The 27,663-nt window shown below is 43.3% G+C and overlaps 2 protein-coding genes across 4 annotated transcripts in view; one reads left to right on the forward strand and one right to left on the reverse strand.

Moving 5' to 3' along the window:
* LOC117354717 (zinc finger protein 850-like) overlaps positions 1-27,663 on the forward strand; it is a 948,741-nt gene that overhangs the window by 159,117 nt on the left and 761,961 nt on the right. The window lies entirely within an intron of this gene.
* Positions 2,020-27,663, reverse strand: part of LOC117354718 (zinc finger protein 585A-like) — a 314,357-nt gene continuing 288,713 nt past the window's right edge. For all 3 annotated transcript variants that reach the window (XM_033932631.1, XM_033932632.1, XM_033932633.1), the window contains exons 2-3: positions 24,859-24,985; positions 2,020-5,735 (exon numbers count right to left, since the gene is read on the reverse strand). In XM_033932631.1, coding sequence (XP_033788522.1) covers positions 2,332-5,735; positions 24,859-24,985 — 3,531 coding nt within the window. In that variant the 3' untranslated portion in view covers positions 2,020-2,331. The remainder of the gene's footprint in view (positions 5,736-24,858; positions 24,986-27,663) is intronic.

A 27,663-nucleotide genomic window follows, 5' to 3' on the forward strand; every position in this document is an offset into this window, starting at 1 on the left:
CCAGACTCGGTGCATGAAAATGGCTTCACTCCTGTATGGATTATCAGGTGAATTTTGAGATCTGGTTTGCTGCTGAAGCTTTTACCAGACTCGGTGCATGAAAATGGCTTCACTCCTGTATGGATTATCAGGTGAATTTTGAGATCTGGTTTGCTGCTGAAGCTTTTACCACACTCAATACATCAATATAATTTTACTCTGGTGTTTTGTCAGTGTTCCTAACTCTACTTTTCACTTCTCTATTACCCTCCAGGTACTTTAGTTAGATTGTGAGCCTTCGGGACAGTAAGGGAATTTTTCAAGTACCTTTCTTATTTCTAATCTTAATGTATATTTTCTGTAAACCGCTTAGAACCTAACGGATGTAGCGGTATATACGAAATAAATTACATTCCTTCTGACTAAAGCTTTTACCAGACTCGGTGCATGAAAATGGCTTCACTCCTGTGTGGATTATCAGGTGAATTTTGAGATCTGGTTTGCTGCTGAAGCTTTTACCACACTCGGTGCATGAAAATGGTTTTACTCCAGTGTGGACTGTCTGGTGTTTTTTCTTTTTTTTTTATTATTTATTTATATTTTTCAATTTACAATTCAAGTATCACTTGTACAGAAAAATAAAGATAAGCCAATAAAGTACTAATATAAACATTTCTGCTCCCAAACTTGTTACAAAGAAAATCATTATAGCTTAACTTCAACTCTAGTCCACTATATGGATCCAAGGCATGCATAGCGGATGATTAAAGTTATTTTAACAAACTAAGTTGTTATATAAAAGAAAATAGGCCCTTTAGGCAGAGACAGGTCAACAATAATCAATTATCCTCTTATTCCCCCTTAAACCTGAGGTGCTGTAGACAAAAATGTTGTCAACTGGCTTGGATCAAAGAAAACATATTTTTTCATACTATATTGTATAACACATTTACAAGGGTGTCGAAGATAAAAAGTCGCCCCCCAAAGCTATAACCCCTGGTTTTAGAAGAAGAAATTCACGTCTCCTTTTTTGTGTTTCTCGAGCCAGATCTGGAAAAATCAATATTTTAAGTCCCATAAATTTCTTAAGTCTATTTTTTAAGAAAAGCCTAAGCAACCAGTTTTTATCTGGTGCTAAGGCTACTGTAATCAACAGTGTCGCTGGAGTAACCATTTCTAAATCAGAACGCTCCAATATTGCAGTAACATCTAACGGTTGCTGGTCCTTTTCTTGTAAGCGCTGCTGTTCCTCTCTTTTAATAGGTAGATAATAAGCCTGCGTAAGAGGTGGCAACATATCTTCAGGAATTTCCAATATTTCCATCATGTAACGTTTCACTATGTCTCTCGGTGATATTGTTGCAATCCTCGGAAAGTTAATTAATCTGAGGTTATTATTTCTAGAGGAATTTTCTAAGGATTCCAGCTTCCTTCTCAAGTTAGTATTATCTTTTATTAGTGTTTCTCTAATTTGTTTAGAAACTTTTAACTCCTGATGAATATTTTCTATGGAGCTTTTAGACTCATCAAATTCAACTTTTAAATTCCCCATTGTAACCTCTTGAACTTTAAGTCTTTCTTCCAACTGGCTCAGTTGGGGTTTCACAGATTTTGCCAAATCTACCACCAGATCCCAAAGAGAATCCAGGGTTACCTCTCTGGGTTTTTCAATATGAAATGCATTAATAAAATGAGAAGTCTCACCAGTTGAAGTTGATGTTCTTTCTTGAACAGCATTTCTCTGGTTCCAAATTACCCCTTCAGTTGTTGTACTCTCAGTCTCTTCCAAACTCTCCTGAAAAGATGAGTTAGTCTCCAGTCTCCCCTCTCTGATATCTGTGGCCTCCGGGGGAGAGCACTGCTCATGCTCCAACAGCACTTCCTCTCGTGGGGAGCTGGTAACCTGAGGCGGAGGGGGAGGTACTCTGGCGTCGGGGCTTAATGTTGTTTCTAAGCCAAGGAGTTGACGTCCGTTCCGCTCCGGCGCGACTCCAGCGGGACCCCCGACGCCCAGGGTGTCTCCTGCATACGTCGGAGGATCTCCTCAATGTTACCGAACACCGCTGCACCGGACTGCCGCGAGGCTCCAGCGGCACTGCGTCCTCTTCGTTTCGGCATGAAGAAGGGAGCAGAAATCTCGGGCAGCGGATTAAAAGTTGTTAGAGGTAAGACTCTTCGGCGTGTTACTCAGCCGGTAGGGTCTGCGGCCATCTTGGATCCGTCTGGTGTTTTTTCAATGTTCCCTTCCGACTAAAGCTTTTACCACAATCGGAGCATGAAAATGGCTTTACTCCAGTGTGGACTGTCTGGTGTTTTTTCAATGTTCCCTTCCGACTAAAGCTTTTACCACAATCAGAGCATGAAAATGGCTTTACTCCAATCTGGATTCTCTGGTGTTTTGTCAGTGTTCCTTCTGACTAAAGCTTTTACCAGACTCGGCGCATGAAAATGGTTTTTCAGGTGAATTTTGAGATATGCCTTGTTTCTGAAGCTTTTACCACACTCGGTGCATGAAAATGGTTTTACTCCTGTGTGGATTGTCAGGTGAATTTTGAGCTGTTGTTTGCTTCTGAAGCTTTTACCACACTTAGTACATGTAAATGGCTTCACTCCAGTATGGATTGCCTGATGCTTGGTGAGGGCTGCCTTATGAATGAAGCTTTTACCACACTCGGTGCATGAAAATGGTTTTACTCCACTGTGGACTGTCTGGTGTTTTTTCAATAAGTCCTTCCGACTAAAGCTTTTACCACACTCAGCGCATGAAATTGGCTTTCCTCCTGTATGGATTATCAGGTGAATTTTGAGCTGTGCCTTGCTTCTGAAGCTTTTACCACACTCAGTACATGTACATGGTTTTACTCCTGTATGGATTAGCAGGTGAACTCTGAGATATGCCTTGCTTCTGAAGCTCTTACCACACTCTGTGCATGAAAATGGTTTTACTCCTGTGTGGACTGTCTGGTGTTTTTTCAATATTTCCTTCCGACTAAAGCTTTTACCACACTCAGTGCAAGAAAATGGCTTTACTCCTGTATGGCTTTTCAGGTGAATTTTGAGATGTGACTTTCTTCTGAAGCTTTTACCACACTCAGTACATGTAAATGGCTTCACTGCAGTATGGATTGCCTGGTGCTTGGTGAGGTCTCCCTTACGAAGGAAGCTTTTACCACACTCAGTACATAAATATGGTTTCACTCCAGTGTGAATTTTCTTGTGTTCTGTCAGTTTTCCCTTGTCATTAAAGTTTTTACCACATTCAGAACACTTAAATGGCCTCACTCCTGTGTGGATGACCTGGTGGATTTTAAGAAGTGCTCTTGTTCCGAAGCTTTTAGCACACTTGGTACATATACATGGTCTCACTCCAGTATGGATAATCTGGTGTCTTGTCAGGTTTCCTTTATGACTAAAGCTTTTACCACACTCAGCGCATGAAAATGGTTTTACTCCACTGTGGATTGTCTGGTGTTTTTTCAATAATTCCTTCTGTCTAAAGCTTTTACCACACTCAGTGCATGAAAATGACTTTACTCCTATATGGATTGTCAGGTGAATTTTGAGCTGTGACTTAGTTCTGAAGCATTTACCACACTCAGAGCATGAAAATGACTTTACTCCTTTATGGATTCTCAGGTGAATTTTGAGCTGTTGCTTGGTTGTGAAGCTTTTACCACACTCAGTACATGTAAATGGTTTTACTCCACTGTGGACTGTCTGGTGTTTTTTCAATAATTCCTTCCGACTAAAGCTTTTACCACACTCAGCGCATGTAAATGGCTTCATTCCTGCATGTATTGTCAGGTGAATTTTGAGATGTGCCTTATTTCTGAAGCTTTTACCACATTCAGAACACTTAAATGGTTTCACTCCTGTGTGGATGACCTGATGGTTTTTAAGAACTGCTTTTGTTCCGAAGCTTTTACCACACTCAGTACATATACATGGTCTCACTCCAGTGTGGATACTCTGGTGTATTGTCAAACTTCCCTTCCGACTAAAGCTTTTACCACACTCAGCGCATGAAAATGACTTCACTCCTGTGTGGACTGTCAGGTGAATTTTGAGCTGTGCCTTTGTCCTGAAGCTTTTACCACACTCGGTGCATGAAAATGGTTTTACTCCACTGTGGACTGTCTGGTGTTTTTTCAATAATTCCTTCCGACTAAAGCTTTTACCACACTCAGCGCATGTAAATGGCTTCATTCCGGTATGGATTGTCAGGTGAATTTTGAGCTGTTCCTTGCTTCTGAAGCTTTTTCCACACTCAGTACATGTAAATGGCTTCACTCCAGTATGGATTGCCTGGTGCTTGGTGAGAGCTGCCTTACAAATGAAGCTTTTATCACACTCAGTGCATGAAAATGGCTTCATTCCTGTATGGACTGTCAGGTGCCTTTTGATATGTGACTTAATTCTAAAGCTTTTACCACACTCAGTACATGTAAATGGCTTCACTCCAGTATGAATTGTTTGGTGTCTTGTCAGTCTTCCCTTCTGACTGAAGCTTTTACCACACTCAGCGCATGAAAATGGCTTTACTCCTGTATGGCTTATCAGGTGAGATTTGAGCTGTTTCTTGGTTGTGAAGCTTTTACCACACTCAGTACATGTAAATGGTTTCTCTCCAGTGTGAATTCTCTGGTGTGCTGTGAGTGTTTGCTTATCATAAAAGCTTTTACCACACTCAGTACATGTAAATAGTTTCATTCCAGTGTGGTTACTCTGGTGTCTTGTCAGGCTTCCCTTCTGACTAAAGCTTTTGCCACACTCAGCGCATGAAAATGATTTCACTCCTGTGTGGATTTTCAGGTGAATTTTGAGATGTGCCTTTCTTCTGAAGCTTTTACCACACTCAGTACATGTAAATGGCTTCATTCCTCTGAGGATTTTCTTCTTCATTCTGTGGTTTCCTTTCCAGAAAGTGAATCTACCACGGTCAGCACAAGTAAATAACCTTTCATTTTTCTCAGTTTCCTGATATTCTGGGATATTTGCCATCTTGCAAAATATTTCTTCTGATTTAATAGAAGTGGCTGATTCCTCACCAGTTTCAGCCTTTTTATGATCTGTGAATGGTTCCCCATCACTGAAGCTTTTCTCACATTCAGTATTTAAAACTGATCTTTCTCCTGGATGAAATTTGTTTTTTCTTGTGAAATTCTTATCCTGGTTTATATTTTTTTTACAACCAGGATATGAAGATATTCTCATGTCTGAATTGTTTTTCTGGTATTTTGTCATGTTTCCTTTATTGAAAAGGTTTTCCCCATATTCAATACTTGTACACATTCTCATTCCTTCATTATTTTTCCTGTGTTGCATTAGGTCTTTCTTCCTATTGAAACTTTTCCCACAGTCAGAACATGTAAAATGTGTCTCTTTTAAGCAGGTTTTCTGTTCTCCCTTTTGACTGGAGGTTTCCCCACAGTCCGTACATGTAGATGATCTCTCTTCAGTATCAGATCTCTGATGTGGATTCAGAATTGAACGATCGCTGAGGAATATCTCACATATATCACAAGGACATCTTTGATCTCTCATCTGGTCCCTCTGGTCTTCCTCTGTCTGTGTGATATTACTGGTCTTCTTGAGCAGAGCTGATTCTCTTTGTGAATACCTTTGATTTTGATGTTTTTCCTTCTCTCCCCAGACAGAGCAGGAAGAAGTTTCCTCTTTCTCTCTTTCTGATAACATCTTTACTCTTTCAGTCTTCTCACTGAGCTTCCAGGAATTATATTTAGGGTCATCTTTTTCTAAATAAAAAAGAACAATATATATTACTAGTCTTTAAGCCCGTTACATTAACGGGTGCTAGAATATATGTCTGTCTGTCTTTCTTTCTGTCTCACTCCCTGCCCTTGTGTCTTTCTTCTTTTATTTCTGTCTCCCTCCCTCCTATTATTTGTCTTTCTTTCTATTTATCTCTCTTTCTGCCCCCTATGCAGCATTTATCTCTCCTTGTCCACCTTCCGGTACAGTAGCCATATCAGCATTCCCTCCCCCTCCATTTCCTTGTGCATCAGCATTTCCCCCCTCCCTACTTCCCTGTGCAGCATTTTCCTCCCTCGGGCTAGAATATATGTGTGTGTGTCTGTCTTTATTTCTTTCTCTCTCTGTCTCCTTAGCCACTTTTTCCTGTCCATTCTCCCTTCTTTTTACCTCCCCTGTGTCCACGACCACCCCTTCACTGCTCCCTTTATCCAGCAACAGCCCTTCCCCCTTTGTTTTACCTCCCCCCTGTCCATCAGTACCTCTTCCTTCTCCCCCTGTCCAACAATAGGCATCCCTTCCTTTTTCCCCCTGTCCATCATCACCTCTTCCTGCTCCCTCTGTCCAGCAGTAGGCCTCCCTTTATTTTTTCCCCCTGTCCATCAGCATCTCTTCCTGCTCCCCCTGTCCAGCAGTAGGCATCCCTTAATTTTTTTCCCCCTGTCCATCAGCACCTCTTCCTGCTCCCCCTGTCCAGCATTAGGCCTCCCTTCATTTTTCCCCCCTGTCCACCACCACCTCTTCATTGCTCCCCTTATCCAGCAGCAGCCCTTCTCCCTTTGTTTTACCTCCCCCCCTGTCCATCAGCACCTCTTCCTGCTCCCTCTGTCCAGCAGTAGGCCTCCCTTCATTTCCCCCCCCCATCCATCAGCATCTCTTCCTGCTCCCCCTGTCCAGCAGTAGGCCTCCCTTAATTTTTTCCCCCTGTCCATCAGCACCTCTTCCTGCTCCCCCTGTCCAGCATTAGGCCTCCCTTCATTTTTCCCCCCTGTCCACCACCACCTCTTCATTGCTCCCCTTATCCAGCAGCAGCCCTTCTCCCTTTGTTTTACCTCCCCCCCTGTCCATCAGCACCTCTTCTTGCTCCCCCTGTCCAGCAGTAGGCCTCCCTTCATTTCCCCCCCCCTGTCCATCAGCAGGTCTCCCTTAATTTCCCCCGCTGTCCATCTGCACCTCTTCCTGCTCCCCCTGTCCAACAATAGGCCTCCCTTCCTTTCCCCCCCTGTCCATCATCATCTCTTCCTGCTCCCCTTGTGCAGAGTTTTTTAATTAATCGGATAGAGTCATTGCGGCCCCCCCCCCCCCCCTTCACTTGTAAGTCGGCGATTCAAGCAGCCTGTGCAGCAGTCTTCACACGCTGCTTCGGGTCCTTCTACTGCGCTTATTTGCTCTGCCGCGTCTCTGATGACATCATCAGGGCAGTAGAAGGGCCTGAAGCAGCGTGTGAAGACTGCTGCACAGGCTTCTTGAATCGCCGGGTAGGTATTCGGGTCAGCGGCAAGGGAAGGGGGGTGAGCGGCAAAGAAACTCCTCTGGTCTGTTGCGGAGGGCGGCCCGGCTCCATTTATTGATTCGTTGGGGTGGGGGGGGGGGAATGCGCTGTGTTGGGGGGAAGGGTAGGCAGACGCGGGGACCGTCCAGTTCAAGAGAGGAGGCGGGGGTGAGGAAGGCCGCCGCAGCTATGGAAATTTTTTTTTTTAATTTGAAAGCCGCCGCCGGGGCCGCGCATGCGCAATTGTTTTTTTTCGCTACAGCTCACGGGACACGTTTTTTTTAGTGCGCATGCGCGGCTTACCATTTTATTATATTAGATTGTAGGACTAAACCTTTGAACAAGTTCAGAAATACATATTTGTAAATTTACCACCCACTCACTGCTCAGAAAACAACATTTCCAAGCAGATCAGTACCAGAGATTCAGACAGGGCCGTATTAAAGGGTAGGCCCAGTAGGCATGTGCCTGAGGCCCAAAAATATCAGGGGAGCCCCAGGGCCAGCATTAGGGGGGAGTAAACAGGGCAGAAGGCCCCCGACTGCCTGGTGAGAGGAGGTCAACTTCCCTCCCTTCCATTCCCTCACTGTCCTCTCGCCCACAAGCCAGGCCGTGGGGCTCTAACACTGAGCGTGCTGGCTTCTCCTTTCCTCCCCCCCCTCATGAAATAACTTCTTGTTTAGGAGGAGAAGGGAAACCGGCATGCACAGTGTTAGAGCCCCGTGCCCTGGGTTCAGTTCACTTATGGGTGGTGGGCAAGATTGCAGTGAGGGAGTGGAAGAGAGGGAAGCTGTCCTCACCTCACCAGGCAGTCGGGGGAGTGGGGCGGGGAGAAATGCTGTTGCACCCAATTGAAAAGAGAGAGGGAAGGAGGGAGAAGGAATAGAAAAGCCAAGCAAGACCATGGGAGGGAGGGGAAGGAAAGGAGACACCAGACCATGGAGGGGGAGGGAAGGGAAATAGACAGATGCCAGACAGGGGCAAGGACGAAGGGAGGGAGAGAAAGGAAGGAAGGAGAGAAAATGTCAGCTAATGTAGGGGGAGGTATAGATAGCAGGAGAGGAGACAGATGCCATACCAGAGGGAAAGGAACGAGAGGAGATGCCTGAGCATGGAGGGGGAGGGATAGAGAGAAGAGAAGGAGAGAGATGCCAAGCCTTGGGGCTGAGTGGGAAGAAAGGAAGGAAAGGAGAAGAGAGATATGCCAGAGCATAGGGGAAGGGGTGGAGACAGAAAAATGGAGAGGGGTGAAGCTGAAATGAATCATGTACAAAGAAGAGACAGTTAAACAAACATACATAATTCAGTTGTTTAAAAAACACACTCTTAAAAATGCCATATGGAAGAGAGAGAGAGAGGGTGGACATGGGATGGAAAGGGCAGAGAGGGTAATGGATGGAAGGGGCAAGAGAGAGGGTGGACAGTAGATAGAAGGGGTAGAGAGAGGGGGACAGACGCTGAATGGAAGTGGGAGAGAGTGAGGGAGCAGACTTTGAATGGAAGTGGGGTGAGAGAAGGGAGCAGACAGTGGGGAGGAGAAAGGAAAAATGACACATGCTGAATTGGGGGAAGAGAATAGAGTTAGATACTGGAAGAGGTGAGGGAAAGAGCTGGCAAGTTATAGGTAGATACAATGAAAGAGGGACATTGAGGACTGAATAGTAAGAAAGAATTTAGACAGAGGCAGAAAATAAATTGAGAAGGAAGACCAGGAAAGGACATGAGGAAGGGAGCAAAGAGAGAGAGATGCCTGAGCAGGAGGTAAGGGGAAGAGACAGATACCAGACCTGGGAGGAGGAAAGGAAGAAGGAGCCAGATACCAGATCTGTGGGGAGGAAAGGAGGAGAGAGAGAGAGAGAGATGCTAAAATCTGCTGGGAGGAAGGGAGAGACGGAAGGAAAGAAGACAGATGCCGGAACTTGGAGCCAGAGTGAATGGCTGGCTAACTGCTGAGCTCCTCCTAAGAGCATTATTTATTTGAATTTAAGTAATATTTTTTCTTCTGATTAATTTGAAATTCTTGGAAATGTCTTCAAATAAACAAAAGTTGAAGGAAGCTCCTTCTAAGGCAACAGGAAAGACAAAAAGACTGAAAGAAGACTCTCAGTCCTCAAGTGAAGTTCCTCTACCCATGGATGCTTTGGATTTTATTGAGGTTTTAGAAGAATTAAGGAAGATTAATGTCATTTTAGTGGAAGTGAAAAAAGAAATTATTCTCATGAGCAACAAATTTGATATATTAAATGATAGAATGGATAAGATGGAAACTAAAATGGAAAAAATTGAAAATATACAACAAAATTATAAAGATGATCATAATCTGTTAATGGATGTGCACAAAAAGCTGATTAACCTGGAAAATAGATCTCGTTGCCAGGAAGGAGCTGAAGGGAAGAATATGATCTCTTTCCTTGAAGATATAATACCAAAAATACTTCCAATAAAGACAAAAGGTCCTATTGAAGTTGAAAAGGCACATAGGATTGGTATGAAGAAAAGTCAAAATAAAGAAAAACCAAGAACTGTGATATTCAGAGTATTAAAAGTTCAACAGGTACTGGATATCTTGGATCTTTTCCACATAAGCCCCGCCAAAAAGTTAATCCCCGCCACCCAAAAAAGATGATAAAAAAGAGGATATGAAACTTGTACTTGTAGTTTTTATTGAAGAGGGTGAAACTGGGACATGTCATTAATAATTTGTATGAAAAGGTCCGTATTTCGGTACCGGGAGCGATGCAGGCCTGGATTGTGTCTAGCAGTGGCGGGGCTTAAGTTTTCGCACGTGCACTTTTTGCATTAGTGGCGGGGCTTATCTGGAAAAGATCCGATATCTTACAGGCGGCAAAGGAGATTAAAAATCTTTCATACAAGGATTCCAAATTGATTTTTCTTCAGGACTTTGCTAAAGAGACTGTACAAATCAGGAAATAATTCTTACAACTAAGGCAACCCTTGGAAGAAATAGGTGCTAGATATGGTTTATACTACCCTGCTTGCATGAGAATTACATATAAAGAAAAATCTTATCAGTTCGAGGATCCTGGAAAACTTAAAAGAATTTTTGTCATCTCTGGAATCACCTATGATTTAAAGTTTAATTGAAAATTTTTAATTCCATATTTTTTTAAATGGATGAGAAAAGTTTGGATTTAAGGGGACAATGTAGAAGAAATATAATTTTTACATATGCTTTAATGATACATAATGGCTGCTGAAACTGAATTACTAACTGTTTTGGAATGATTGAATAGTTTAAATTAAATTCAATAAAGAAGATTCCATATAGGAATGGTAACAGCAGTGTGCAAATAAATATTCACACTTGCCTGACGTCGGGGGAATAGAAGGGAGAGAAGAGGAGAGTTCGAGTGGCCTTGCTTGGATTTTGTTTTCTGGTCTGCACGTTTCCCTGATTGGCGGGGGTTCTGAAGACTGAAACTTTCGGCGCTGACATTTGCCACCGATAGAGGGCTTTGAAGGCATTCTGGAGAGAGACGGCGTGGGAGCATTGCTCCGCCCCTCTCCTTGATCGGTGGGGGATCCGGAACTTGGGGGCTTCAGCGGTGGAGGCGCGAGGCCACTCGTTCGTCGTTGGTGGATTGTAAGACATGGAGATGGCCTGAAGAGAGAAAACGTGGGAGCTTTACCATAAGAAGCAGCGGCAATCGGGGCCGTGGAGCTAAGTAGTTGTCCGAGACCTCCGAAGCTTTGCTGTCAGCGCTCAGGGAGGCAGAGTTACTGCTGCCCGATTCTGCATTGCACTTTTCTTTGTAGTTCATTGAGTGCAGATGGCTGCATGCCACAGTTTGTCTGCCTCGGTTGTCGGCGGAAGTGCCCTCTTGAGAGCGGAGGAAGAAGAGGTGAATTCCACTTCCTGTTTCCGGAGGGGCCAGACTTCAGCGAGTGCAGGGCAGAAAGGTTGGGGCGAGTCCCAGAAGATGGTAGCAACATGGAAGCTTGAGCCTCTTTTGAAAATAATAATGAGATTGGATGTACTCACTAACACTTACTGCCTAGCGGCTATTACATTAACAATCTCTGTTGGAAGAAGCATCTTATAGATAAACAAGTATTTTGTTTGTACTGCAAAGCTAAGAATTAGATATCTTTTGAGGCAAATAAAAGAAGGTTTTTTGTCCTGTGTTCACGGATCTAAAGAGGAAGATAAAAGTATGGAACCTGGTCAGAAGGCTTGCATTTTGATTGATATAATGGGTTTACTTTGGTTCTGAAAGATTATCACTTGAAATGTGAGTCTCCTTACTTCCCTTTGGAGTTTTGGGGATAAAGGATAGAAGGAAACTTCTGGTATGTTGGTTCTTTTGTGCAACTGGGTGGCTCTAACAATATTTTTGTGCTTAGGCAAAGGGATTCTGTTAGGTTTTATTTTATTCTAAGTAAATTCACTTCTATTTCATTTAAACACCACAAAAATTTGTGTGCATACTGGGCTCATGATACTATACATACCAGTCCATAATTGTATTGTCAGAAACAATGAGTCTCTGGTTTGCAATAGATAACAAGATGTGGATGTGCTGTAGCAGCATTTGGGGGTTCAATTATGGTTCCTGTTTAGTTATGTATGGATCCGAGGGCTGAAGGTCATTATTAGAGATGGGAAATTAGTGGAGGAAACTTTGTAAGATGGTGGGGAAGAAGAGGTTTGTAGAATTGAATTGAATGTTTTGTGTGCATCTGGAAGAGTGAGTGATTATTTAACTTGAAATGATTTGATGTTTCATTATTTATGCCTGGAGTAGATATTGTTTTCTGAATAAATTTGTTTATATAATTAACTTACCGTACAGGAGGAAATTAAATTATAAATTTCTTCTTGTGGATAAGTGGTTAAAGATAAATTTGCTGCAATAAGAAAATTTTTGGTGTATGGGATGTTTAGATAGGAGAAATGTCCAATTTGGAAAATTTTTAAATTACATTTTTTTAAAAAAAATTTATATAATGGAATTGAGGCATATGTAAAGGGGAAAATAGGAATTTCAACATATGGATGAATCAATTTTTATAATATAGAGGAAACAGTGAAGTGAGTTGCTTAGGGGAGGAGAAAGGGGCTGGTCTGATCGTTTGTCTTCAAGTTATCGCATTATGAGAAGGGGAGGGGTAAGGGAGGGATTAGGGAGGGGATTTTGGGATTTTATTAATATAATCTTTAAGGAATCAAGCGAAGGGAGGGATATATCTTATAGTCTTTTAAGGGAAATTAAATATTTACAGGTAAATTATACATTGCAGAATAAGCTAAAGTTCATATTTGATAGTAATAATTATATTAATGGAGCTTAAAATATTTTTGCTTAATGTTAATGGTTTAAACCATCCAATAAAAAGGAAGAAAACACTTTTGTTACTATATTCAAGAGACTCGTTTATCAGCTCTAGAGTCTCAAAAATTAAAAGATAATTGGATAAAACATTGTTTTTATGCCCCAGCTATAAAGAAGAAAGCAGGAGTTGCAATATTGGTGAATAAAAGATGTACTGCTACTTTCAAATTTATTTCAGCTGTTCCCTTGGGAAGGTGGTTACATGTAGACATGAATCTGGGAAATACTACAATGGCGCTGTTCAATGTATACGCACCTAATACAAACCAAATTGAATTTTTTAAAACTTTACAACAATTGTTGTTACCACTGGCTGCTTCAAATTTAGTTGTGACTGGGGATTTTAATGCTGTTATAGATCCTTTTATGGACAAAAAAACCTAGTAGAAGCATGAAATAATTAGGATTGGATAATTTGGTACTAAATTGTGATTTGAAAGATATATGGCGAATATTTCATTTTAATGATCGGGAATTTTCGTTTTGTTCCCATGTTCATAAATCTTTTTTGAGAATTGATTATATATTTGTGTCAAATACATTAGTTCAACAAGTAACACAAGCCTTCATAGATCCAATTATTTTATCTGATCATGGTGGGGTGTGGAATAAAATTAAGGTAACTGATCAAGAGGATAGTAGACCTATTTGGAGATTTGATAATACATTGCTGGTGGAACCAAATTTTATTGAGGAAATACAAGTGAAAATGAATGATTATTTTCAAATTAATAATACGAAGGATATCTCTATAGAAACATTATGGGATGCTTTTAAGGCAACCATGAGAGGTCAAATTATTTCTTTTTCGGCTTATCTTAAAAAACAAATTAAAAAACAATTTTATAGTTTGGAACAAGATATAAAGATATTAGAATCAAAATTAGTTGAGAAATGGGAATATTCTATATTACAAGACCTCATGAAAGTGAAAGGGAAATATAATGAGATTTCTTCTAAGTTGATTAGAAAAGATTTATTTGCTCAACAGGCAGTGTATTATGGAAATTCGAATAAGGCAGGAAGATTATTGGCAAATAATCTAAAAGCAAAAAAGCGGAAAACAAAAATAGTGATGATTAAAGATGAAAAGGGGAATAGTTATTCTCAAACTGGATTGATTTTAAAACAATTTTTAAATTTTTACAAAAACCTATATTCTTCTGAGCCTTATTTAGATAGAGAAAGGGATGGTTTGAAATTTTTTAAATTAATTATGGGACCGAAAATTCCTGAGCATATAAAAGAAAGTTTAGAAAAGCCTATATTAATTAATGAATTGCAAGCAGCATTGAAGTCCCTTAGAGTTGGATCCGCTCCAGGTGGAGATGGTTTTACTGTAGAATTTTATAAATCATTTCAAATTACCCTGTTACCACATTTATTAAATTTATATCAGACTCAACTTACTAAAGGTTGTATTACGGGTACCATGGCTGAATCATTAACTATAGTTTTGCCAAAGCCAAATAAAGATCCCACTCTGGTTTCAAATTACAGGCCTTTTTCTTTAATTAATGTTGATGGGAAAATTTTAGCTAAAATTTTGGCTATACATTTGGCTAAAGCTCTCCCTTTTATTATTGGTATGCATCAAACAGGATTTGTTGCTCAGAGACATTCTTCTAATAACACTAGGCTTGCATTGCATATGTTGAATTTGTCTAAAGCCTTAAATGATCCATTTTTTTCTGTGTCTCTTGATGCAGAGAAAGCTTTTGATCGTGTTGAATGGACCTTTATGTATCAAGCGATGGAGTGGTTTGGTATTGGTTCAGGATTTATACAAATGGTTCAAACTTTGTATAGCTCCCCTATTGCTAAATTGTATATTAATAATAATTTTTCGGAAGGTTTTAGATTGCAGAGGGGGGTTAGACAAGGCTGTCCCTTATCTAATCTAATCTAATCTAATCCTTAGGTTTGTATACCGCATCATCTCCACGTTCGTAGAGCTCGACGTGGTTTACAGTAGGAGAAATAGGAAGGAACTACAACAGAGGGTTAGAGGTAGAAGTGTGAAGAAAATTTAGAGGACTTGGGATGCCAAGATATAAGAGTTTCCTTGATTCCTAAGTTGGAGGGAGACTTACATTTTTTGAGAAAAGCCAGGTTTTCAGATGTTTGCGGAAAACTTGGAGAGAGCTCAAGTTCCGAAGAGGGGAGGTAAGGTTGTTCCAGAGCTCAGTGATTTTGAAGTGGAGGGAGGTCCCTAGCTTTCCTGTGTGGGAAATGCCTTTTAGCGAGGGGAAGGATAGTTTTAGTTTGTGGGAGGATCTGGTGGTATTAGGGTTTGAGGAATTCCAAGAAAGAGGGATAAAGGGAGGGAGGATACCATGTAGGATTTTGAAAGTTAAACAGGCGCATTTATAGTGGACCCTGGCGATTATCGGAAGCCAGTGGAGCTTGGCCAGGAGCGGGGAGACATGGTCAAATTTACTTTTAGCGAAGATGAGCTTGGCCGCGGCATTCTGAATCCGTTGGAGTCTATGGAGGTTTTTCTTAGTTAGGCTTAAGTAGATAGAGTTGCAATAGTCCAATCTGGAGAGGATGATGGATTGGACAAGGAGGGTAAAATGTTTTTGATGAAAGCAGGATCTAACTTTCCTCAGCATGTGAAGGCTGAAAAAGCATTTTTTTTTTACCAAGGATTGGAGGTGGTCATTGAAGGACAATGTGGAATCAATGATGATGCCAAAGACCTTGCTCGAGAACTCAAGCTGCAGATAGGAGCTAGAGGGTAGTGGGATGGAGGTGGGTAGGTGATCTAGTTTTGGACCGAGCCAAAGAAGTCTTGTTTTGGACTCATTCAATTTCATTTGCACAGTGTGGGCCCAGGATTGTAGGTTCATTATACAAGAGGATATGTTTTTAGACAGGTCGGTGAGGTTCGAATCGGTCTCGAGGAGGACGAGGATGTCGTCTGCATAAGTGTAAATTGTTTCAAGGGGGGATAGGTGGAGGAGTTTTAGAGAGGACATATAGATGTTGAAAAGGATAGGGGATAGTGGAGAGCCTTGCGGGACTCCACAATTCGGTTTCCAGGGGGAGGATGAGGTGCCATTCATGCTTTTTGATATTGTATTGGAACCCTTGTTATTAGCTATTCATCAAGCGGTGGAGATACAGGGTATTCCTCATAAAGATCGGGAATATAAGATTTCGGCTTATGCGGATGATATATTGCTCTATTTGAGAAATCCTGAGAAAACCATTCCTTGCTTACTTGAAATAATTGAGATTTTTGGAAAATTTTCAGGCTATAAGATAAATTTGAATAAATCAGAAATTCTTCCACTCAATGTTCATTGTACAAAAGGTTTGTTTGATTCTTTTCCCTTTCTTTGGAAAAAGGATGGAATAAAGTATTTAGGCATTTGGATTTAAAAAAATTGGATGAAACAATGAAAATAAATGAAAAATCATTATTACAGAAGGTTACGGAGATGTGTGAGGAATGGAATCCTTTACACCTTTCATGGTGGGGCAGAGTCCAAACTATTAAAATGATAATTTTACCTGTGATTTGTTATCAGATGGGTATGTTGCCGGTATATTTTCAAGGGTCCTTTTAAAAAAAATTAAATAGTATTCTTTTAAAATTTATTTGGCTGGGTAACAGTGGCGTACCTAGGGTATGTGGCACCCGGGGCCCATCATTTTTTGACACCCCCCCAATGTAAAAAAATATTTTTTGTAATGACCATGAAACTGAATAAATGGTTAGAATAGAAACAGGCAGTGAAAATTTTCTTTTATTGAACCTCATATATGTAACCATTATTCCAAACATACCATAACATAACATAAATTATGTCTGAATTGTCATGACATCAGAAGTACATATGGAGTAGTTGCAGGTGATGCTTGGGACAGTTCTGATTGTGTTGGTTCGGTTTTATGTGTTTTTGAATAGAAGGGTTTTTATTTCTTTTTGAAGGTTTTGTAGTCTGTGGTCGAGGTCAATAGGTTATAGAGTTGGGGGTCGAGTGTTGCAGCTCAAATGGCTAGGAGGTTGTCGAACTGTTTTTATCTTTTGACATTTTTGGTTGGAGGGTGTGTGAATGGTGCGTGAGTTCTCCTATGTCTGTTTGAAGTGGATTGAATTATTTAGCTGAAGAAATTAGTTACCCCCGCATTCCACACACATTAATTCTCTTCCATTTTTGTTCCCATTATAAAAAACACTGATAAGTTCCCAGAAAAAAAATACATTAAAATAAGAAGTGAAAACAAAGGCCCCTACAGATGAGAACATAAAGCACAGTTACTTACCGTAACAGTTGTTATCCAGGGACAGCAGGCAGATATTCCCACACATGGGTGACGTCACCGACGGAGCCCCGCAGCGGACAGCCTCGAAAGCAAACTTGCTTGAAGATCTCGAACTTTCGAGTGCTGCACCGCGCCTGCGCGCGTGCCTTCCCGCCCGAACTAGGGGGCGCATCTCCTGAGAGGATCCTCAGTTCAGATACCTAGCCAAGAAGCCAACCAGGGGAGGTGGGAGGGTTGTGGGAATATCTGCCTGCTGTCCCTGGATAACAACTGTTACGGTAAGTAACTGTGCTTTATCCCAGGACAAGCAGGCAGCATATTCCCACACATGGGTGACCTCCAAGCTAATGAAAAAGGGGATGGAGGGAGTTGGCAATTTACGAAAAAAGATTTTGCAAAACAGATTGGCCAAATTGGCCATCCCTCCTGGATAAAGTATCCAGACAATAATGAGAGGTGAAAGTATGAACCGAGGACCAAGTGGCAGCCTTGCAGATTTCCTCAATAGGAGTTGATCGGAGGAAAGCTACAGATGCCGCCATAGCTCTAACTTTATGGCCCGTCACTCGACCTTGAAGAGGAAGACCAGCCTGAGCATAACAAAAAGAAATACACGCAGCCATCCAGTTGGAGATGGTACGCTTTGATATAGGACGACCCAACCTGTTTGGATCAAAGGATATGAAAAGTTGAGGAGATGTTCTGTGAAGTTGAGTGCGTTGCAGGTAGAAAGCCAAAGCACGTTTACAGTCCAAGGTATGAAGAGCCGCCTCTCCTGGGTGAGAATGAGGCTTTGGAAAAAATACAGGTAGAACAATGGACTGATTGATGTGAAATTCTGAAACGACTTTAGGTAAGAATTTAGGATGAGTACGTAGAACAACCTTGTCATGGTGAAAAACTGTGAAAGGTGGATCGGCTACTAGCGCTTGTAACTCACTGACACGACGAGCAGAAGTGAGAGCGATGAGGAACACAGCTTTCCAAGTGAGATACTTAAGATGAGCTTTGTCCAGTGGTTCAAAAGGAGGTTTCATAAGTTGAGCTAAAACAACGTTGAGATCCCAAACCACAGGAGGTGGTTTACGAGGAGGATGGATATTGAGAAGTCCTTTCATAAAACGAGAAATCATAGGATGTGCAGAAATGGATATTCCATCCAAAGGCTGATGAAAAGCAGCAATAGCACTAAGGTGGACTCGGATAGATGTAGTCTGAAGTCCAGATTGTGATAAATGAAGTAAGTAGTCCAGAACTGATGTCAATGAAGCAGCTCTGGGAGGTAGATTATGTGTAGAACACCAAGCAGAGAATCTTGTCCACTTTTGACCATAACATTGTCTAGTGGATGGTTTTCTGGAAGCAAGTAAAATCTCTTGAACAGACGGAGAGAATTGAGAAAAGTCTGTTAAAGAGAAAGGTACCAAGCTGTCAAATGTAGAGACTGTAGATTGGGATGAAGCAAAGCTCCTTGATTCTGCGTGAGAAGAGAAGGAAAAATTGGTAGAAGTAGAGGCTCCCTGGTGCTGAGTTGAAGTAGAAGGGAGAACCAAGGTTGCCTGGGCCACCGAGGAGCTATCAGAATCATGGTGGCATGGTCTGATTTCAACTTGACCAGAGTCTTGAGAATTAGAGGAAACGGAGGAAAAGCATAAAGGAACTGATTCCTCCAGTCCAGGAGAAACGCATCCGCTTCGAGACGTTGAGGAGTGTAGATGCGGGAGCAAAATTGAGGCAGTTTGAAGTTGAGAGGTGACGCAAACAGGTCTATCTGCGGAGTACCCCAACGGGCAAAGATTTGGCGTAGAGTAGGAGAATTGAGTGTCCATTCGTGAGGTTGTAGAAGACGACTCAATTTGTCCGCCAAACAGTTGTGTTGACCTTGAATGTAAACTGCTCTGAGGAAGATGTTGCGGGGAATCGCCCATTGCCACAATTTCAGAGCCTCTTGACAAAGGGAATGAGATCCTGTCCCTCCCTGTTTGTTGACATAATACATGGCTACTTGATTGTCCGTACGTACTAGAATCACCATGTCGTGAAGTAGATGTTGAAAAGCTTTGAGAGCATAGAATATCGCTCTGAGTTCCAACAGATTTATAGAACACCTCCGGTCTGCTTGGTTCCAGAGCCCCTGAGTGCAAAGACCGTCCACATGGGCTCCCCATGCGTACATTGACGAGTCGGTTGTGAGGACCTTTTGATGAGGAAGAGGGTAAAACAGTAAACCTTTTGAAAGATTCAAAGAGAGCATCCACCAACGGAGAGACTTCTTTAAAGAAGGAGTGATGGAAATCAGTCGAGTTGGTGGATCCACTGATTGTTGCCATTGCGATGCCAGTGTCCATTGAGGAATGCGAAGATGAAGCCTGGCAAAAGGAACCACATGAACTGTAGAGGCCATGTGACCGAGCAGAATCATCATTTTTCTTGCTGGAACAGTGGGAAGTTGGAAAAATTGTTGAGAAATTTGAATGAGTGCATCCTGACGTGGTTGTGGAAGGTATGCCCTCAGATTGATAGTGTCCAGAGTTGCTCCTATGAACTGGAGAGACTGAGAAGGAGTCAGCTGAGATTTGGGAAAATTGATGTGAAATCCCAGACTTTGTAGAAAAAGAATAGTCTGTTGGGTCGCTACAATAACCCCTGTAAGAGAGGGAGCTTTGATGAGCCAGTCGTCTAGGTATGGAAATACTTGGAGACCCTGGTTGCGAAGAGCTGCAGCTACAACCACAAGGCATTTTGTGAAAACCCTGGGGGAAGAAGCCAGTCCGAAGGGGAGAACTCTGTATTGAAGATGAAGATTTCCCACTTGGAATCTGAGGTACTTGCGAAATGTTGGATGAATAGGGATATGAGTATAGGCCTCTTTGAGATCGAGGGAGCACATCCAATCCCCTTGATCCATCAAAGAATACAGAGTTGGCAGAGTGAGCATTCGAAATTTCTCTTTGACTAGAAATTTGTTGAGAGCTCTGAGATCCAAAATCGGTCGCAAATCCCCCGTCTTTTTGGGAACTAGAAAATAACGGGAGTAGAATCCCGAGTTCCTTTGAGATAGAGGGACTTCCTCTACTGCTCGAAGAGAAAGAAGAGCTCGAGCTTCTTGGAGAAGAAGAGGAAGATGCGACTGGTTTGAAAGACACTCTCTTGGATGGCGATCTGGAGGCACCTGAAGGAGTCGAAGAGAGTATCCCTCTCGTATGATGGTAAGGACCCAGAGATCTGATGTTATGAGCTCCCATTGGTGATAAAATGTGGACAGGCGACCCCCTATGGGGAGGGGAGAATTTGGAAATAGAGAAATTTGAATGCTCAAGTTGAGATTGTCAAAAAGACTGAGCAGGCTTAGTGTTAGCAGGAGTCTGAGATTTTTGTTGTCGTTGTTGAGGAGGAGGACGACGAGCAGGAGGTCTAGAAAAAGCAGGAGTTGTTTTCAGTGGATAGCGACGTGGAGTTTGTTTGAAACCTCTAGTTGGTGCAGGTTTAGGTTTTGGACGGATGAGGGAAGCAAAAGAGCGCTCATGTTCTGAAAGACGCTTTGTAGCTGCCTCAATAGAGTCATCGAATAATTCATTCCCTTGACAAGGAAGATTAGCCAATCTATCCTGAAGGTTAGGATCCATGTCCACTATCCTCAACCATGCTAATCTACGCATGGCTACTGCAAATGCTGAGACTCTAGACGAGAGTTCAAAGGCATCATAGGAGGCTTGTAGCATGAAAAGTCTCAATTGTGAAAGAGTCTTAAGGATATTTTTAAATTCCGAAAGACGATTAGTAGAGATGTCTGGGTAAAAGGAAGACAAAATCTTTAAAAAGTGATTGAAATAGGAGGTAAAAATGTAATTATAATTCAAAACTCTGTTTGCCATCATAGAATTTTGATATAAACGTCGCCCAAATTTATCCATGGTACGGCCTTCCCTACCAGGAGGGACAGAAGCATAAATTTTGGAGGGATGTGCTTTCTTCAATGATGACTCTACTACCAGAGATTGATGAGAGAGTTGAGACTTTTCATAGCCTTTAGATGGAACCGTCCTGTAACGAGATTCCAATTTAGATGGGATGGCAGTGATAGAATAAGGAGTCTCCATATTGCGAGTGAAGGTCTGCTGGAGAACAGGAGTCATAGGCAATCTGAGTGACTCTTTAGGAGGATGGGGAAGCTCCATGTCCGCCAAGTACTCAGGAGTATATTTAGAGTCTGAATGAAGGTCCAGCTTGAGGGCCTGGCCCATATCAAAGATAAATTTGGCAAAAGAAACTGATTTTGGGTCAGATGATTCTTCAGGAGAGCCACTGCGAGATTTGTGTTGTACTGAGTAGGATGGAGAATCCTCTCTAGAGTATGTGGAAATGTCTGATTCCATACGCACAGTGGGAGAAGAAGCTGTACTGTGAAGTGGAGTAAGAGAATGTTTTCTCTTCAGACCTCTGGATGGAGAAGTACCCGGTGTACGAGGCACAGACTGAGTCGAGGTATGTGGAGAACTGTCCCGACGGACTGGCTTCGATGGGGTTCTGGATCGAGAAGGGCTTCGAGTGGAGGCTCGATGTCGAGAACCTTGCTTCGTTTTCGAAGAACGAGACAAAGAAGCCTCGGTATCCAAGGGCGAAGATTCCCTCCGAAGCTTGGAGGTCCCATGTCTCGAATGTTTCGACCGATGCTTCGGAGGAGGTGAGCCCGGAGACGACTCCGATGAAGAAATGTTTTTCGGTGTCCGGGATCGGCTTCGAGAGACTGGAAGCTCCGGTTGAGTCACAGGCTGGTCAACTCGAGGCAAGGTCGAGGACGGGACCAGTTGAGCCACTAAAGAAGTAATTTGAGAGGTGAGGATAGATTTTAACATGTCCTCCAGCATCGGCACCGAGACAGAAGGTTCTGACCTCGTATGTGCAGCAGTACGCTCCGAAGAGGGCGACCTCGAAGGTGAGTATTCCCTTATCTTGGAGGTACGCTTTGAAAGTGGTCGCGCCGAGGACTCTGGTGGCTTCTTGGATACGGCACCTGAAAGAGAACTCGGAGACTTACCCCCAGTAGAAGGCTTCGTGGAAGTCGTCGTCTTCGAAGTCAACGAAGGAGAAGAGGTCGAGGCCTTCGAGACCGAAACTCCAGCCGGAGTCTGGGTCGAGGCCTTCGAGACCACAGGCGTCGAAGTCGTCGGAGTCGAGGCCTTCGAGACCGGTGCAGCCGCCACGGTCGAGGCCGGCTCCGAAGATTGCTCCATACCAAAAAGTTGGAAAAATTGAGCACAACGCCGCCGAAAAGCTCGTGGAGTGAGGGTAAAGCAGCGATGACAATCTTCTGGGGAATGAGAGGAACCCAGGCACTGTAAACAACGGCAGTGGGGATCGGTGACCGAAATCACCCGATTACACTGTCGACAGCGTTTAAACCCGGTAAGAGGCCGGGACATGGAAAAAATAAAGTCCGTGTCGAACGAAGGAGCCTAGGCCTAGGCCCAAAGCTCGACGGCCGAACTGAAAGTAAAAAAAGAATAACTTTTTATTTTTTTTTTTTTTTTTTTTATAAGTAAAAAGAAAATAAAAAGAATAAATGTACACAGCGACCGACTTAAAATTAAAGAAACAGCCGCGGTGATGAGAAGGCAATGCTGCAGAGAAAGAAAACGTGTCTTCTTGTCTCCGCGGAAATAAACAAACTGAGGATCCTCTCAGGAGATGCGCCCCCTAGTTCGGGCGGGAAGGCACGCGCGCAGGCGCGGTGCAGCACTCGAAAGTTCGAGATCTTCAAGCAAGTTTGCTTTCGAGGCTGTCCGCTGCGGGGCTCCGTCGGTGACGTCACCCATGTGTGGGAATATGCTGCCTGCTTGTCCTGGGATAACATAAGAATAGCCTAACTGGGTCAGACCAATGGTCCATCATGACCAGTAGCCCATTCTCATGGTAGCCAATCCAGGACACTAATACCTGGTCAAAACCCAAAGAGTAGCAACATTCCATGCTATCGATCCAGGGCAAGCAGACACTTCCCCCATGTCTTAATAACAGATTATGGACTTTTCCTCCAGGAATTTGTCCAAATCTTTCTTAAAACCAGCTACACTATCTGCTTTTACCATAACTTCTGGCCACTTCATTTTTAAGTTTAGATCTTTCCTTTCAAACAGAGACCTTGCTAGATGTCAAATACAGCACAAGGTAACTTCACATGGACTTAGCTGTGCAGGAAATGTGAATCTCCTCATACACCCACCATATAGTGCAAAAATGTGCAAAGGTCTGTTTTTTTCTTTCGATCACTACATAGCCTAATGCCACACAAGCAGCGCTGTTACAAACATATTCTGTAGGTCAATGCTAAAGATAACAAAGTTTCCTTCCTTGAACCAGAAGGAGATACTGATAAACCACTGGAAGAGATCCCAAAACAACACCCAAAGACCCACTCAGTGTGTGAACCAGTTGAGTGGAGTGGACTAACTGGGGGGTGGAAATGGGCCCGGAGTTTGCTCAGTAGAATTTCCCAGACCACCTCTTCCTCTCAACACATTGACACGCTGCTTCCACCACCACCACTAGGAACACCTCACTGGGTAGGCCAGCTATGCTATAAACTTTATAAAACACATTATTATATTTTCTTATAAAGCACATATTTTAACTGAACTCTCTGACATCCTCAGCCATTCCATTCACAAAAATAGAAGGAAGAAAAGTTCCCATTTCCTGCTGTCTCATGTCCCCGGCCTATACAATATTTTTTTTCTGCAGACCTTTCAAAAGTCTGACCAAATCCTCATTTCACTTGCATTATAAAGTACTGAGGATGCTATCTCTCCCCAATCCCAGGTCCTAAAGTCTAAGACAATAGCGCAAACTAATGCTGCCAGATTCAGGAAAAAAAATTTCGATTCGATTCAGCCTATTGAATTGGTTTTTCAATTCGATTTTCCTGCCCAGTTCCTGCCCAGTGATTTTTTTCAAAAATCCTGGTGGGTTTTATAGCTTTTTCACCCCCTTTGGCTTCTCCTAACCACACTGGCGCTGTGGTGTAAATAAAATAAAGAAACAAAAAGGACTTTTCCTCTCTCTGTTAAATCCTAGCTCACGTTTGCAGTCCAACACCAGCTCTGGCAGGATACACATTTCAAATCTGACATGTTATAATCACAAAACAGAAAATAAAATTAATTTTTCTACCTTTTGTTGTCTGGTTATATTTCAAATCTTGTTGGTCCAAGGCTCTGGTTTTCTTCTGATAACTTGCTTGCCAGGGTCTCCTTCTTTCTTCTTTCTGCATGCTAACCATCCATCTGCCAACTCTGTCCTCCCTTTCCATTTCCCTTCCCTCCCCAGGAAGTCTGGTATCTTTCCTATTTTTCATCTCCCTCCACAGATCCACCTTTTCTTAACTACCCTTTCATCTGCCATCTCTCCCTCCTTCCCCACCACCCCAGAGTCCATCATCTCTCTCTTTCTTTTCCCAATTACCCTCCTATCCAGTATCTCTATCCCTCCTCCACACCATCCCTTGTGTCCAATTTCTCTCCCTTTCTGTTCCTTCCCTCCCTAAATCCCATGGTCCATCATCTCTCTCCCTCTCCTCTATTTTCAGACCCATTGTTTCTTCCCCCCCCCAAAGTTTGGCATATGCAAGTCTCTTTGAACACCCCCTTCCCTCCGTGTACTTCTAAACCAGGGTTCCCCCCAAAGGCCTGTCCCCCTTAAAGGTCTGCCTGTCCCCCCTTGAAGGCCTGCACCCCCCTAGAAGGCCTGTCCCACCCCCTTGTAGGCCTGTCCCACCCCCTTGTAGCCTTTCCCCCCCCTTGTAGGCCTGTCCCCCCCTTGAAGGCCGGCCTGTCTGTCCCCCCCTTGAAGGCCTGTCCCCCCCCTTGAAGGCCTGCACCCCCTTGAAGGTCTGCACCCCCCTGAAGGCCTGCACCCCCCCCAGGCAAAGAGCTGGAGTCAGGGGAAAAGTCTCCAATGACCCCAAAATGCAGATCATGCGATTCTTACCTAGAGACCTCAGGAGCTCATAATTCTCCTTCATCACCTCCCGGTGAAGCTCCTTCTGTCCTTCATCTAAATACTCCCACTCCTCCTGGGAGAAAGAGATGGTGACGTCCTCCAACTTCACCCGCATCTGAAACACAAACCAGAGAAACACTCAAGGAGGTGCTCAGAATGCATTAGATTTCAGAATGATGCACTCTCCTGCCACGTGACCACCCTCATGCCTTTCTTTTGGCATTGAAAGTGTAGTTAAATTCTGCTTTGTCTGTAATTTCTCTCCCCCCCAAGACACAGTCCTCCCTTCTCCAACCAGTATGAACCCCTCCCTAAAATGGATTACTCTTCCACCTGGTGGTTTTCTCTGCCCACCCCCCTAGCTTTACTTTTCTTTCTTCCCATTCCAGCAAACACAACTTCCTCCCGGTGCAAACGCACCCATACTTCTCTGTCAATCTGCCTTCCCCATGGGCTGATGCTCAAAACCTAATGTCTGGACAAAAGGTGATTTGCATCAGGGTACCACCCAGTGCTCGAATGGTTTCACTTCAACCATTCAAACCATAAGCACAGTCTGCATTTGAATTTGGTCATTTAGTCACCCAAAACACTACATTGCATTTATTGTCAGAAAAAAATAACACCAAGGTGCAGAGCAGCACAACAAGGCTTCAAGAGCCCCCAACCGTCTTGGAAAGATATGCCAGTAAGCAGAAAGTGAGAGCGTTGTAAAGCAGGAGGAGAATGAGGAAGAAGAGCCTGGGGAGAGGAAGAAGCAGAAAGTGAGATTGTCCTAAAGCAGGAGGAGAATGAGGAAGAAGAGCCTGGGGAGAGGAAGAAGCAGAAAGTGAGATTGTCCTAAAGCAGGAGGAGAATGAGGAAGAAGAGCCTGGAGAGTGGAGGTAGCAGTGCCAGGAAGCATAAATTGAGATTGTCCTAAAGCAGGAGGAGAATGAGGAAGAAGACTCTGGGGAGTGGAGGGAGCAGAGCCAGGAAGCAGAAAGTGAGATTGTCCTAAAGCAGGAGGAGAATGAGGAAGAAGAGCCTGGGGAGTGGAGGGAGCAGTGCCAGGAAGCAGAAAGTGAGATTGTCCTAAAGCAGGAGGAGAATGAAGAAGAAGAGGCTGGGGAGTGGAGGGAGCAGTGCCGTGAAGCAGAAAGTGAGATTGTCCTAAAGCAGGAGGAGAATGAGGAAGAAGAGCTGGGGGGTGGAGGGAGCAGTGCCAGGAAGCAGAAAGTGAGAGCGTTGTAAAGCAGGAGGAGAATGAGAAAGAAAAGCCTGGGGAGAGGAGGAAGCAGAAAGTGAGATTGTCCTAAAGCAGGAGGAGAATGAGGAAGAAGAGCCTAGGGAGTGGAGGGAGCAGTGCCAGGAAGCAGAAAGTGAGATTGTCCTAAAGCAGGAGGAGAATGAGGAAGAAGAGCCTGGGGAGTGGAGGGAGCAGTGCCAGGAAGTAGAAAGTGAGATTGTGCTAAAGCAGGAGGAGAATGAGGAAGAAGAGCCTGGGGAGTGGAGGGAGCATTGCCAGGAAGCAGAAAGTGAGATTGTCCTAAAGCAGGAGGAGAATGAGGAAGAAGAGGCTGGGGAGTGGAGGGAGCAGTGCCAGGAAGCAGAAAGTGAGATTGTCCTAAAGCAGGAGGAGAATGAGGAAGAAGAGCCTGGGGAGTGGAGGGAGCAGTGCCAGGAAGCAGAAAGAGAGATTGTCCTAAAGCAGGAGGAGAATAAGGAAGAAGAGCCTGGGGAGTGGAGGGAGCAGTGCCAGGAAGCAGAAAGTGAGATTGTCCTAAAGCAGGAGGAGAATGAGGAAGAAGAGCTGGGGGGTGGAGGGAGCAGTGCCAGGAAGCAGAAAGTGAGATTGTCCTAAAGCAGGAGGAGAATGAGGAAGAAGAGCCTGGGGAGTGGAGGGAGCAGTGCCAGGAAACAGAAAGTGAGATTGTCCTAAAGCAGGAAGAGAATGAAGAAGAAGAGGCTGGGGAGTGGAGGGAGCAGTGCCGTGAAGCAGAAAGTGAGATTGTCCTAAAGCAGGAAGAGAATGAGGAAGAAGAGCCTGGGGAGAGAAGGAAGCAGAAAGTGAGATTGTCCTAAAGCAGGAGGAGAATAAGGAAGAAGAGCCTGGGAAGTGGATGGAGCAGAGCCAGGAAGCAGAAAGTGAGAATGTCCTAAAGCAGGAGGAGAATAAGGAAGAAGAGCCTGGGGAGTGGAAGGAGCAGTGCCAGGAAGCAGAAAGTGAGAGCGTCCTAAAGCAGGAGGAGAATGTGGAAGAAGAGCCTGGGGAGTGGAGGAAGAAGAGCCTGGGGAGTGGAGGGAGCAGTGCCAGGAAGCAGAAAGTGAGATTATCCTAAAGCAGGAGGAGAATGAAGAAGAAGAGTCTGGGGAGACTGCAACATCACAGGTCCTGCTCTCAATTGGTTTGTCTCTTATTTTCATCAACGCAACTTCAAAGTTCATGTAAAAAACCAAACTTCTTCTTCAGTAACACAAACCTTTGGAGTTCCTCAAGGTTCTATCTTATCCCCACTTCTATTCAACATTTTTCTTTCCCCTCTACTTTCTTTGGCTCAATCACTAGGATTTTCAATCTTCGCTTATGCTGACGATATCCAGCTACTGTACCCCATTAATACTTCCAATTCATCGGATATTAATGATCTTAACTCTAAATTAGACGTCTTAAGTGATTGGCTGTTTTCCAATAAACTTTCACTTAATGTTTCTAAATCTTGTGGTTTACTCCTTCCTATTAAAAAATCCGAAACATTGCCTGGAACTATCTACATTAAATCCACTCCCTTACATATGGATACTAAAATAAAA

This window comes from Geotrypetes seraphini, chromosome 2, assembly GCF_902459505.1.
Source record: "Geotrypetes seraphini chromosome 2, aGeoSer1.1, whole genome shotgun sequence".
Classification (NCBI taxonomy): Eukaryota; Metazoa; Chordata; class Amphibia; order Gymnophiona; family Dermophiidae; genus Geotrypetes; species Geotrypetes seraphini.